This window comes from Biomphalaria glabrata, chromosome 15 (genome assembly GCF_947242115.1).
Source record: "Biomphalaria glabrata chromosome 15, xgBioGlab47.1, whole genome shotgun sequence".
Taxonomy (NCBI): Eukaryota; Metazoa; Mollusca; class Gastropoda; family Planorbidae; genus Biomphalaria; species Biomphalaria glabrata.
Window position 1 is genome coordinate 25,666,793 of NC_074725.1, and position 13,470 is coordinate 25,680,262.

The 13,470-nt window shown below is 37.9% G+C and overlaps 1 protein-coding gene across 1 annotated transcript in view; it reads right to left on the reverse strand.

Annotated features, from left to right (window-relative positions):
- Positions 1-157: 157 nt before the first annotated feature.
- Positions 158-13,470, reverse strand: part of LOC106060238 (uncharacterized) — an 86,917-nt gene continuing 73,604 nt past the window's right edge. Inside the window, exons 2-3 of the mRNA XM_013218039.2 lie at positions 8,403-10,039; positions 158-6,596 (exon numbers count right to left, since the gene is read on the reverse strand). Coding sequence (XP_013073493.2) covers positions 5,319-6,596; positions 8,403-10,039 — 2,915 coding nt within the window. The 3' untranslated portion in view covers positions 158-5,318. The remainder of the gene's footprint in view (positions 6,597-8,402; positions 10,040-13,470) is intronic.

Here is a 13,470-nt window from a genome sequence, read left to right on the forward strand (position 1 = left end):
CCAAGTTAGAATGTTTCTTTCAATATTTCGTTTCCAGATCCAAATAATGTAGTAGATAACTAGTTAACCATAGTAAATGTATTCAAACAACAAGTGAACAAGAGAAATCATTTGAACATTGAACAAGAGAAAAGAGGGCAATATGAAATACTGAACATCAAAATAAAATGATCCATTTATTGTCAGACAAAGTACATTGAACATAAACATTTGGATTTGTCAAAGATTGTATACAGTAATCAGAGGATTGTATCACAGACCGAATTAAATGTGGAATAAACTCGAATGACATCCAAAATATTTTTTCTTAAACTGTGCAAAGAAAAGATGTAACCATACAGAATAGTACAGAAAACAAAATGTAAACATTGAGGTTTATATTGTTTGTACGGAAGGCTCATGGGAGACAAATACTTGAATTGCAAGTTTCCATTTTCTTTCTAAATATAGATCCTATACTATTTGATATCCATGAATGGATCCTAATGATTTTGTAAATCAAGTCTATTAACTCCATCTAGCTAACACAAGTTATTTTTGGTATGTACGCCAGTTCATTTTCTTGCATTTATTATTGGCAAGTCGAGTCCCCAAGGATCCACAAATGTACATCACCACACTTCTAGTTTAGATAAAAAAAAGTATATATATATATATATGTATCTACCATTATGAGCATATAAGCAGTTTTTAGAGTTATACATGGTCTATCACATAAGATTTCTAGATGTCTTATCTCAAAAACATTTTGTAACAGTCCAATAGTAGAGCTGGGTGTGGTAGAAAGGTGGTCGAGAGACAGGTCCATTGGTTTAGGATCCATAAGTTCACGAGTTCGAATCTGATGAAGAATCCGATCTTTATTTTCAAGACCTTGAGACGTCCATTCCTTCCATATTTTAATTGGGGGGGGGGGAGTAAAGGTGGTTGTGCTGGCCATAGGAGACCATCGTTAACTGTCAGCCATAGAAACTGAAGAGCTAAAGGTAGACATAGAAACTGAAGAGCTAAAGGTAGACATTTTTTTTCTACTATTTAAATCCAAATAACTTCAAGGACTTTTGTCAACAACTAGATCTGTATGGGCATGATTGAAACAAATCACAACTCTTAGAGAACATTAAACTAGTTTACTTTATATAGCTAGGTGGTAATATGAAGACAGCATGTTTTACAAATTTACTCTAGCTAATGAGAGAAAGTTCCACTCAGTTCTGTCCTACGAAGATTAAATATATCGCATCCTAAGAGTATGTATTCCAGGAACCTAACTTTGTATCTCTAATTATCATTATATTAGTCATTATTTTAAAGCTAAATAATTTGTAGCTATGTAAATGAGTTTAAATATGTTTAATATTTAGATGACATAAAATGTGACAAATGATTGGATCAAATTATATATAAGAGTTGAAGCTGATGAAACATCTGACAAGTCACTTGATAGAACATTGAAAAAGTCTGGAAGTATATTAGAAATATAGAAGCAAATATTTTGGTTTAAAGTCATCCAAAAATAAATTGCACATACGAATCATTCAATGAAACAGATAATAATCTTATTTAGGATAGTGCGTTCGATAATTGATGTACATTTCTTTGTCACAACACAGAGTAAGTGCGCCTGCGCACCACTGTTATATACAAGAGACATAAATATTAACATAATGCAATTTTTAAAAGCGTGAAATAATTGTAATTACAGACCTCTAGGTTACATAAACTTTAGATTCTCAATAAACAATGTATACCTGGTCATCTATTATTGTTGTCGTATTTTTTTGTTTGTTTTCCATAAAGTCATATAATATATTTTCAGATCATTTTCAGATCATTTTAAGTTGTTCGATTTTTTATTTAAAAAAAAAAGAAGAATTTGATTCTCGGTGATGGCAGAATAGTAAGACATTTGAGCCGACATTATTTTGAAGTTTCCGATTCAAACCTTGCCAAAAAAAATCTATCCAAATCTTTCTAACTTATAATCCAAGAGAAGCTAAGAAAGCGATATAGAACATACGTCAAGTTTTGAGCGTCAAAGTGTAAACAATCTGGTATGTTAGTTTCTTTACTGGCGATCCACAAACATAGGCACAATTTTATTTTTAAAATACATCTATTTAAGTCAGAACCTCATGAAACCTCCAGGAAACTGCATGGAACCTGGACGCGTCGCGTATCTCAAAAGCGGCTGGAATGATTTTCCTAAAAGTTTAACAGTTTATGTCTATCGCTGAGAAAATATTTTCTAGTTCGTTGGCCACATGGGGAAAACTTTGTTTGACCGTTATTTTTCAGAGTAAAACAATAAGGAAATGTAAATTTGGCTTGAGAGCTTCACTTAGATCTAGAGCCAATATAGGTTTGGAAAAGACTGTCGCGTTCTTGAAAGGTTTATCGCGTTTGGGAATTTCGTATGTATTGGAATTATTGAATAAAAAAATTGCGTAGTCAGCTGTAGTGTATCGATAATAGAGTCAAGGGTAAAGTTGCTTTACATTTATTGAAAGATTACCTTAAGCTTTGCTGATATTTGTGTGTAGATCTAATGTAGATGTCATCCAGATTCTAGATCTAAAGAGTTCGAAATAAGATGTCTAAGTGTATAGAGTTTCGGTCATTAGCTAGATGTCCATATAATGAAAATACCAATAAATATTTGCACAAGTATGCATAGCCCGCTGGCCGAATTGGTCGCATAGGTCATTCTAACAGCTGACTGTGGAAAAATCAGGGCTTCTAGACCCGATTAGAACCAGATATTTTTTACATTTAATTTTTTAAAAACATTTCATTATAAACAGAGACGCCAACGGAGGTATTGTCTATTTAAAAATGTATTTTGAACTGTTTTTCTTGTTGTACAGATTACTTTTATGCAATGTATTTCATAGTGCCACTGCCTCTAAATAGGCTTACGACATCCTGGGTGGTTTTTATGAGGCAATAAATTGTGTTAGGTTTATTTTATTAAATTTGTGAAAGCTACACTTTCTTTTTTAATTTGCTATTGTTTAAATGCCTGGGATCTACCACTCTATTCTTTATATACATTGTACTAGAGTATGAGGCCAATAAGTTCTGTTACACTCTACAAAAAGGGTGCGGTCAGGCAGGTTTCACTTGTGTATACAAACATAAGTTTCAGTTTCGGCCCTTTATTTCTTGTTAGTAGAACAATTCCTTGATTACATTATAAGTAGTTAATTCCCTTGGATAAAGAACTTGACAAGCTAGCATTAAAGTTTTAGGATCATATGTATATATTTGTATTAGGGAGGATTTTTTTTTTTTGACGACTGTAAAAAAAAAAAAAACTAGCGTGGAGTTTGTGTGAAGAAGATGTAGGACACGTCACGTGTTCACTCTCTTTAGCCCCCCAGATCTCAGACGTACACCCTGATAGTTCTGGCCGAAGAGGAGTTTTGTATGTGACACTGTGTATACTGATCAGCAGTGAAACATGGACATTAATTAGATGTATTCTAATAAAACGGAGCTTTTGAATGACCATTTTAAAATGTTCTCTAGAAAGCGCCAATCCATTGTGCTTGTGGTCAATAGGATAAGAACTTCGATAATCTCAAAAACCTGACAAAAAGAGTCTATTTTTATTTCTTGATGACAGAACTAGCCATGCCGAAGTACAAGGTGTGAAACCTTAGAGCACATTGTATAGTCTCAACAGATTGATTTTCACTCAAAACAAGTTGATTTCGCCATACAGCATTTACATTAGAATGTACAGAAAGATTTTTTTTAAAGGGTTTTAGCCGCTCACTCTTCTCTGAGAAATATACACGTACACATAATCACACACACACACAGACACACACGTTTTTAATAAAAGACAAGACTGTATGAAAGACTGCACAAATATAAAACAATAATAGAGTCCAACCTTCTTCCAAGTCCAACTTAACGTTTGATCTGTGTTTTCACGTTGGCATCCTTTAATCTGCTGTTTTTAAAGCATCATTAAGTAGCTGTTCTAAATCTAATAGTGCTTGTATGAGTTGGTTTTGTTTGTTATAGTGTTATTATAGTTGTGAATGATTGAGTCAAGTTCTGTTTACAAAAGCAGTTGATTGAACACTTCCAACTAGACCACAGTGTGGACTGTGACAAATCTTTGGCCATGTTTTAGACAAAGGAACAGAACATAAACTTAGGTCTAAATCACTTCACATGTTTGACGGATATTACACAGCTGTTACATCCTGACAAATAGAAGAAACTAATAAATTCGTCATCTTAATTTAAAGAATCAAATCTACTTTTTTTACCTACTAATTCTACCTCCCCCTCCCCTTTTCCCACAGTAACCATCAAAGTCTGAAATAACTTACATTACATGAAGGGTTACAAGCTCAGGCCGATTCTCAGATATTAGAATGTATGAGTTTTTTTTTTAAATTTACAAATAGAAATGAGCATGTAAGACATAAAAACACATAAATAGATATAAATATTTGTACAATATTTTGTAACAAGCTAAGAGGCAAAGCTTTAAATGACACTTGATTAATCATATGACAGGTATAATGGTGTTGAAATATCAATCAGTTGAACTCGGTATCTGCTGGGCACTCGTTAAACGCTGTGCCTAGTGAGTGGGAAGTTCAATGTTTTCATTCAATCTTTGGCTTGGAAGAATCAAATGCTACAAGTCATGTAAATCGTGTGATGTGACCTTTCAACTTCGGTAGTCAAACGTGGTCAAACCTTTATAACCGATTTAGTTCACAATTATTTCCTCTTTAACAATGTGTTCCTAGGATGTAATGTTTCCCTTGGTTTTCTTTTTCCAGCATTTCATCTCCACAGGTTGACAAATACTTTCCAACAAGTCTGTAGAAACAAAGTCCAACACAAGATTCACCAGGTCATTGCGCTGTAGGAGGCTTTAATTATCTTGTTTTCAAAACGTTCAGGTACCCGGATGTAGGCCTACTTGGGAAACAAACATCTTAAGTTCTAGAACTGATGAAGGATCGGAAGAGCTCCCTAGAACTATTAGAGGATTAAGCTGAACAGCTATAATTTTTTTTATATTTCTAATAGTCTACATTTTGATGTAGGTGGCCAGATTGAGTAACACTTTTAAAAAGTGAAATTTTAGTGCCATCAAATCTCTTGCAATTGGAGCAGCTCACAAAGGAATTTTTGCTAACGAAACAAATGGCGCATTTACTTAATTCCCTTTGTTAACTTTCATTCCAAGCTAAAACCATGAAGAGAAATTAGTCATCCAAATCCATTGAACTCGTTGGGTTCTCAAGAATGTCCAGAAAAAAGTAGGGCACTGTCTGAGTGTTTCATCTGGACTCGTCTCTTAACACCACAGTCATAGTGTTCCTTCTTTCGCTGGCCAACATGGTGGTGTAACTCATGTAAGGGTTGTCACTGTTCTTGGCGGAGCACGTCCGCTGAATCTTGCAGGTGAGTATACGAATGAAAGTTCTCCTGAAGGCAGTGTTGAACATTGTGTAGATAATGGGATTGGCCAAACTGGCGATGTAGCCCATCCATAGAAACAGGGACATCATCTCCTGGGTAATGTTCTCAATGCAAGAGGTGCATATGGCGGACAGCATGTTCACGGTAAAAAATGGAGTCCAGAGTGTCACGAAGACTAAAAATATAATGCCTAAAACTTTGGACGCTTTTTTCTCGTTGCTTGCAATTTTCTTGGACAAGACATGTTTGGAGTTGCCTTTCCCACGATGAATTCGAAACGTGTTTTTGAAGCTCGAACGTTTACGAGGTTTTATGTATTTGTCTCCGAACTGATCGGACTTCGCCGTCTGGTGTTTCTTTTTGAAACGGTTTTTATTGTGGTGAAGAGGCTGGGTCGGGCGTCGGAGTTTAATGCGGTTGGTTTTAGGGCTTCCGTCCAGAGTGTCGTCCGTCTCTTCCAGCGTCATCTCGCCTTCGCTAGAAATGACCAGCTCTGGAAGCGGTGAACTGGCGGGCGATAGACTTTGAGTGCTGGAGCAAGGAACGAAAGAATGGCTCACGGCCTGACTAGTGGTTTTAAAACTGTTGTAGTTGGCGGAGACTTGGCCGTTGCCATGATTGGAGTGGTTCATTTCAATGTAACATTCGGAAGTATTAGAACTCAGCGTGACAGTGCAAAGATCTTTGTTGGTGCATTTGGACTGTTCCAGATGATTTTCAACATTACAGTTAAGGTTAGCTTGACCTTTAGGACTGGGTGGCTGAAGACGTATGGTGATAATGTCGTCGTTGGTAGAAGAATTCGACGTGTCGTTATCCTCGTCGGCATTGTTTTTGTCTGACGTATTTTCTACTTCCTGGTCTGATGACTCGGAGTCGGAAGAGAAAGAGAAGGACATTCTCCTGTTCAATGGAGAGTTGGGCGCAGAATGGCTGGACTGAGATGGACAAGAGTTTAGAGCATTTAACGGGTCCGCCATATAGACCGGAAGAGAAGATTTCGGCTGAGTGAGTGGCCTGTGTTCATGAGATACTTTGATGTTTTCAAATGAATTGACACTCAGATCTTGGCTGGACTCGGACTTGTCTTTTCTGCTGAACTCACCCTTTAAACACAAATCCATTTCTTCTTGAATCTGGAGAAAAATAATTAAAAGATTAGCAAAATGAAAAATAATGACACAATCTGTCACTAACTCTAGTATCGATCTGTTACAAAATCGTTCGATTGTTTAAATTCTAAAATTATTTTTGAAAGAGTTTTCACTTTTGCTATGCAATACTTTTTCTTACACATCAAGAAACAAGGAAACATTTTATTTCCACTCCGCGCCACTGCAGACGTCAAAGTGGACTAGAACTTTGGTATCAATGAGTTCCAATAGGACCCTTCAAGGGACGTAAGTGAAAAGAGAACATTGAGCAAAACTAAGAGAAGCTTCTTATTGAGTAGTACTTCTATTTTTTACACATGCTAAAAGTGAACAATGTTGACAATGGTTGACATCAATGTATTTAGCCCCTTCCGTTTGAAGCTTGTTGAAAAATTTTATTTAGTTTTTTAAAATATCTTTTGAAATGCGAAAGCCCGTGACAATATCATGCACAGTTGCAATTCGACAAACAACCTACAAATTTGTAACTAACAATGAACTCTTTAAAATTATCTTATTTTAATGTCTCAAAGTGAAACACAACAGATCTGGTTAAATTATGAGTCATTAAAAAATTGGTTCAGAATAATGGATGCAAATTCACTTCTTGTAAACGATTTTGTTATCACAAGTATTTTTGAATTGAACTTATTTCTTTTCACTTTACCTTTCATGTTCAGGTCTGTGTTTCCCAACTATTAGTCACAGCTCACTTGTAGCACTTTACTTTAGACTGTTTATTATTTACTTAAAACTTATCCACTTTTGTCTTGGTCTCATTAATAATCTAGTTTTAGTTTCTTCTTCCCTTGTTGACAGAGTTGATATTTTGACAGGAAATGTAATATGAGAATATTGGAAATAATCTGAACTCTATCTACTGAATTCTATCTGTGGATGATGTAAATCTGATATACAATGTGGGATGTGTGGCCGAGAGGGCTTGGCTTGGCTACCTATCAAACAAACACCCGACTCGAGCACAGTTGTATTTACTGAGAGCCTAAAGGCAGTATTGAATACCTTCTCCCAGATACGCCCCTCCCTAATGGTTCACAAATGAGATTGGACCATAGCTTACTGAGCATGCTGTAGGCATGAATGTTGCGCTATAAAAAAAAGTATAAAATATATTGACTTCTTAATTCTCTCTGTGGATAATAATAAGGCTTGTCTTCGAGATCGAAGAACAGTGAGGAATGCAGTATTTACGTGGCTGCGCAGCCCCATCTGTGACCTACATTTTTTGCTACATCCAGGGCAAACAGATGGTCGATTCAGATTTTCTTTTCGCCGTCTGCGTCTGTTCTCGGCAGCGACTATGCAGAATTTAAGTCATTGGTTAACATGCATGACTAGATGCATGACGCGTAAGACGTAATCATCTTATTTTCTGAAGTAACATCTGTATTATATAAGATAATACTTGATATATTGAGTGCTGAATTCTCTATGTGGTTGATATACTACTGATAAATTGGCTGCTTATAACAACGCAGTTCTCAATGTCTTGAGGCTTTATCCTTTTGTAACTCATCATTCATGGATACAACTGTACAACACAATGTGTGCCATACCAACTTAATACAACTGTACAACACAATGTATGCCATACCAACTTAATACAACTTCACATTAATTAAGATATCATTAGGTCGCTGAGTTTAGTCTACCCATAGGTTATATCAACTCTCTCTCTCTCTCTCTCTTAATCTTTATCAATCAATCAATCAATCAATCAATCAATCTATCTATCTATCTATCTATCTATCTATCTATCTCACTCACCTGAAAATATCTCCTGTCCCACTCCACTGACTTGTAATCTTTACTCATCTTGCTATGACACAAAGAGTAGGACGCGTTGTTGTCGAGACCGATCTCTGAAGCCACGCCCCGGCCAGCCTGGGAGACCTGAGTATCAGACTTGGCAGAGCTCAAGACGTTTGGGAGATCATTCGTCTGTCTGTTGGAACGTACTCGTCTATTCAGAGACAGAGCGGGCACTTCTAAGAGATTGTTTGGCTTGCCTTGTTCACTCGTCAGGCTTCCGTGACGCTTTTTACATCTTTTAGAGTAGCGCTTCTTCTTCGGCGTCTTTTTGTAGAACGTCGCTTCGCTGTGTCGAGTGTCGGACACTTTGGTTGTACTGTCTGTGGCTCGGGTGATGGGAGGGATAGCGGTGGAGTGCTTTGGGTTGGCGATGGCTAATGGTAAGGGCTGATGGATGTTTTGAGCTTCTTCAAAAAGTGGCGATGTGGGTGAAGATGTATTGAGCTGTGATGCTGATACCAACGGTGATGAGCAGCATACGGCTGCGCTAGATGGTGTAAATGGTTTGCCGCTCTCTGGCGATGCTGTAAATGGTTTGCCGCTCTCTGGCGGTACTGTAAATGGTTTGCCGCTCTCTGGCGGTACTGTAAATGGTTTGCCGCTCCCTGGTGGTACTGTAAATGGTTTGCCGTTACCGGATGATGTGTCCGGTGAAGACGGAGACGAGTCTTCCGTTTTGGGCGAGCGGTGTTGCTGTAGCTTGAGACTCTGCTGCTGGTTAAGGTAAAGTTGCTTCTTCTGAAGATGTCTGAATAAAGACTTCTCTGCGGAGGACATACTGACTGGAGTGTAGAGCGAGCGACACGAATGAAAGGAATGCAACAGGCTAAAGTAATTCGGTTCTGTCTCACTATCCTCCGTGTCCGTAGTAGCCGACATGGGCGTCGTCTTAGGAAGACAGGGTCTCGGTGTGGGAGGAGATAAATAGTTCATGGATCCTTTAACCCTGCTGGTACTCCTAGCAGACGACTTCAAATCAGAATCACTCAACGTTGCGTTGATATGTCCACCGCAGGCGCCAGCATTTCGCTGTGGTCTCAGCAGTCGGGTGTCACATTTTGGCGTTGGGGAAGGCGTTTGTGAAACGGACGGCGATCTGCTGGCCCTCCGCAAGTTGGTCAATAGCTTTGGAATGGCGAAGCCTGTGCACTGGGCGGTCAGTTGCGCCAACCTTGGCTTTAGATCCGACCTATCAATGTTTCTCATTCTCTTCTGATTTTTCCAGAGTATCCGGATAGTAAGAACGTAGGTAACTAGCATGATAAGTAAAGGGATGTAGAAGGCAAAGATGGAGCCATAGATGAGGAAGTTCTGCAGGACTGGAACGCACATCCCCTCGTTGTAAACAATAGAGGTATCAATGAAGCCATGGATGCATACCGGTGTAGATATGGCCATAGAGACGATCCAGACAAAGAGGATTTTCCCAGCTACCATCCTCCTGGTCTTGTTCCTCCCATACCTCATTGGGTAGTTCAGTGTGAAGTATCGGTCCATGGACATAGTGCACATGTGCCAGATAGAGGCTGAACACATCAAGACATCACTGGCCACCCACAGCACACAAATTTCTGGGTTCATAGGGAAGTAACCTGAAACAAAAATATATATTCAGCTGATGAACTGTCCTATAGGATTCACATAACTAGGGGAACATATAGGTTACTAGCAATCCGTTAAAATTTATTTGTTTTGTAATGAGTTATTTGTATTGAAATAGGTTTTCAAAATTTTAAGAACGAAAAAAAATTGCTATTTCAAAACTTGGAGGATAAACATTATAATTGTAAGTTAGCCCAAAACTTTACAGCAAAAACATTTTCCGATGACGCCAAAGGCGCTTTTAGCTCAAACATTACACTAAAAGAAAATGCGTGGCAGAGACTGAAAGACCCAGCGAGAAATCTTATATTGCTGGGTTGAGATCATAAGAAGATCTAACGCGTAAGAAACACTACGGCCTCATTTCAAAAGTGGAATGTATGTGGTAGTAAGATTTTATGGTGAACTTGCGAAACTGCAAACCTCCAAATGATGGCTCAGAGTAAAACTCGCACAGCTCTGGGTATGTTGGCTCCAAATCAAACTCTACATTACTAAGGATACCTTGAATAAATAAAATTACGCTTATAATAAAACAGATATCCCCAACTGAGAGGTAGGTGTGTACGTGGTAGTTGTATGTGATGAAGGATTTTGCATGGGAGGTGTGTGTGTGGGAGTTGTTTGCATGGGAGGTTAAAACAAGCCGCTGTATTGGAATATCCACATAATACCTAAAACGTACATGTTTCATTCTACAAAGCACTTAAATGCTTCTCTTTCTGTTCCTCCAAGTATTACAGACAAGGTTTAGAATAAATAATGTCCTCAGTAGAAGTAGGCTTTCAAAGGGAAGGGGAAACCACTCAACGAGATTATTTGAATACATTTGAAAATTAAACTAAAACAAGAACATTAATATTGGAATTCAAAGCAAATAAAAATTTGGCTTCAATCTATTATCCCTTCTCGACACGTTAGATACAATTCAAGACAAAACAAAAAATGTTGACATGTAATTATTTGCTGCAATTGCCAAGAGCGAGCTTCAAGTGGGGCTTAAATTAAAGCCAGAGGTGTAAATGTTGAGAAGAGCTAGACTGCATCGGTTCTAGATTCTAGACAAGAAATGTCGTTTGTTTCCCAAGACCTGCGTATCATAGAGCACACATCTTGTACCATGAAGTAAAGCAATGAGGTTATAAGGTAAACTAGTTCGAGGTAAGCAAGTAGTAGATAGAGAGACATAGAGAGATATAGAGAGACATAGAGAGACATAGAGAGGCATAGAGAGATATAGGGTGATATAGAGAGACATAGAGCGTTATAGAGAGATATAGAGAGATATAGAGAGACATAGAGAGATATAGAGAGACATAGAGAGACTTAGAGAGATATAGAGAGATATAGAGAGATATAGAGAGACATAGAGAGATATAGAGAGACATAGAGAGATATAGAGTGACTTAGAGAGACATAGAGAGACATAAAGAGAGATATAGAGAGATATAGAGAGACTTAGAGAGACATAGAGAGATATAGAGAGATATCGAGAGATATAGAGAGACATAGAGAGATTTAGAGAGACTTTGAGAGATATAGAGAGACATAGAGAGACATAGAGAGATATAGAGAGACAATACAGAGTATCGGGTTGGAGGAAGGGACGTGCACAGCCTCTGTGTGTGTGTGTCTGTTTGTGTGTGTATGTGTGTGTGTCTGTGATTGTAGGTGTGTATTTATATCTGACTGTCAATTTGTACTTTTTTGTCAAAGTTATAATTAGCTCTACCTTTCAGTTTTCAGTGGAACTTTGCTATCACTGCGGACATATACTGACATAGAGACTACCAAATAGTCACGAATGTCGGAAACAGAACAATGTTTAGTATTAAGACTGTTTTTATAATGTTTTGTAGAATGTTTGACATGTTCAATATGTTCCTTCACATTCTGAAGATAATTAAATACTAGCCCAGACTTCCCGCAGGACGAAGGGGGATGGCAGCTGTCAGGGCTCTAACATGGAACCTTCGAGAAAAGCAACCAACAGTCCTGAGCGTATGTTGCACGACCAGGACGCCATCTACCCAAACATGACATCTTCCCATTCAAATACTTATGAAAATATGAAAATATAAGTGTAACACTCTGCTTATCTTATTATATGGTGATGAAACATCTCGTAATAATGTTACTAACATAACACATAACACTCATTTACACATTTTTGTAAGGCTGTGAAATCCATAAACTAAATTTAGCGTCTTAAGAATATTTTTGTAGATGTTTAAACGTAATTAGATGATCAGAGAATAGGAAAACAGAAAAATAAAATAAAAAAACAGAAATGGAAATGTGGTTTGAGTGCTGGGACAAGTCCCAAAAAGCCCGTGGAGTCTGGGAGCGCATGAGGCGCCCTGACCGCACTTCCCCGTAGTGGAGGCTTTCCAGGCCTGAGCAAGCTACTATAGCACTGTCCTATTGGCTCATATTTCTCACGGCTATGGCCAATTTTCGATTCATGGTGCCCCCGCTGCGAGGAAGAAGAGGAAACCGTGCCTCATATTCTGTTTGACTGCCCCAGACTTGCTGATCTCCGTCTCGACAGGTCTGGGAAACAAAAAATTCTCGACCTGTATGGTGACATGTATGCACTACGCAAGACAACAGGGTTTCTGTCCAGGGCTTTTGCAAGAGAGGATTTGAGCCTCACAAGCCCTCACTCCAATGGAGTTTGATGATGATGATGAGGAAAACAAACAAATGAGTTTGTTACGTTTGAAATTGATACGTGATAAAATAAAGAATGATGTAGGCTCAGTTTGTTTGGAAAATGGTAGATAGGTAACGAATGCGTAAAGTCCACACGTTTCCTACTTCTTACATCTAAACTGTAAATCACTTTGTGTCACGTAGGGTGAAGCAGCTGTTGCATTAAATTTATTTTTATTTTTCTGCAAGTCTCTGAATAGCAAGGTCATGGTTAATAGTCGACGGGAACAAGCATGCTTTCTTGGAAAAGAAGCGGGCCAATTAATTCCATAAAAGGAGCGAGATTTATTGTTTGTAAATATAGTATGAGGGAGATAATAAAACGTTTTGGAAAGGACGGGGAAGTCAGTTGTAGTCGAGAGATTGAACGAAGTCAGTTGTAGTCGAGAGATTGAACGAAGTCAGTTGACTTGTTTAATTGCATTGTACAGTGTATAGATTTTATTCAAGTGATTCCTAGTTCAGAATTAAAGCTTTGTATTCATTATTTCCCAATCTTCGTTGTTCTGCATTGATAGTCTTCATTTGAATCTCCGGCATAACAATATCATCTGAGTGTTCAGTAATTGTTTAAAATAGAAATCTACACTAAACTATAACAATCTTATCGTAACATCAAGACATCTTCAGATCTAGCACTCCAATAAAAGATGGTTACACTTTGTATGGCACTTGTTTTCTATTCAACGTGCATGCAACGCACGCA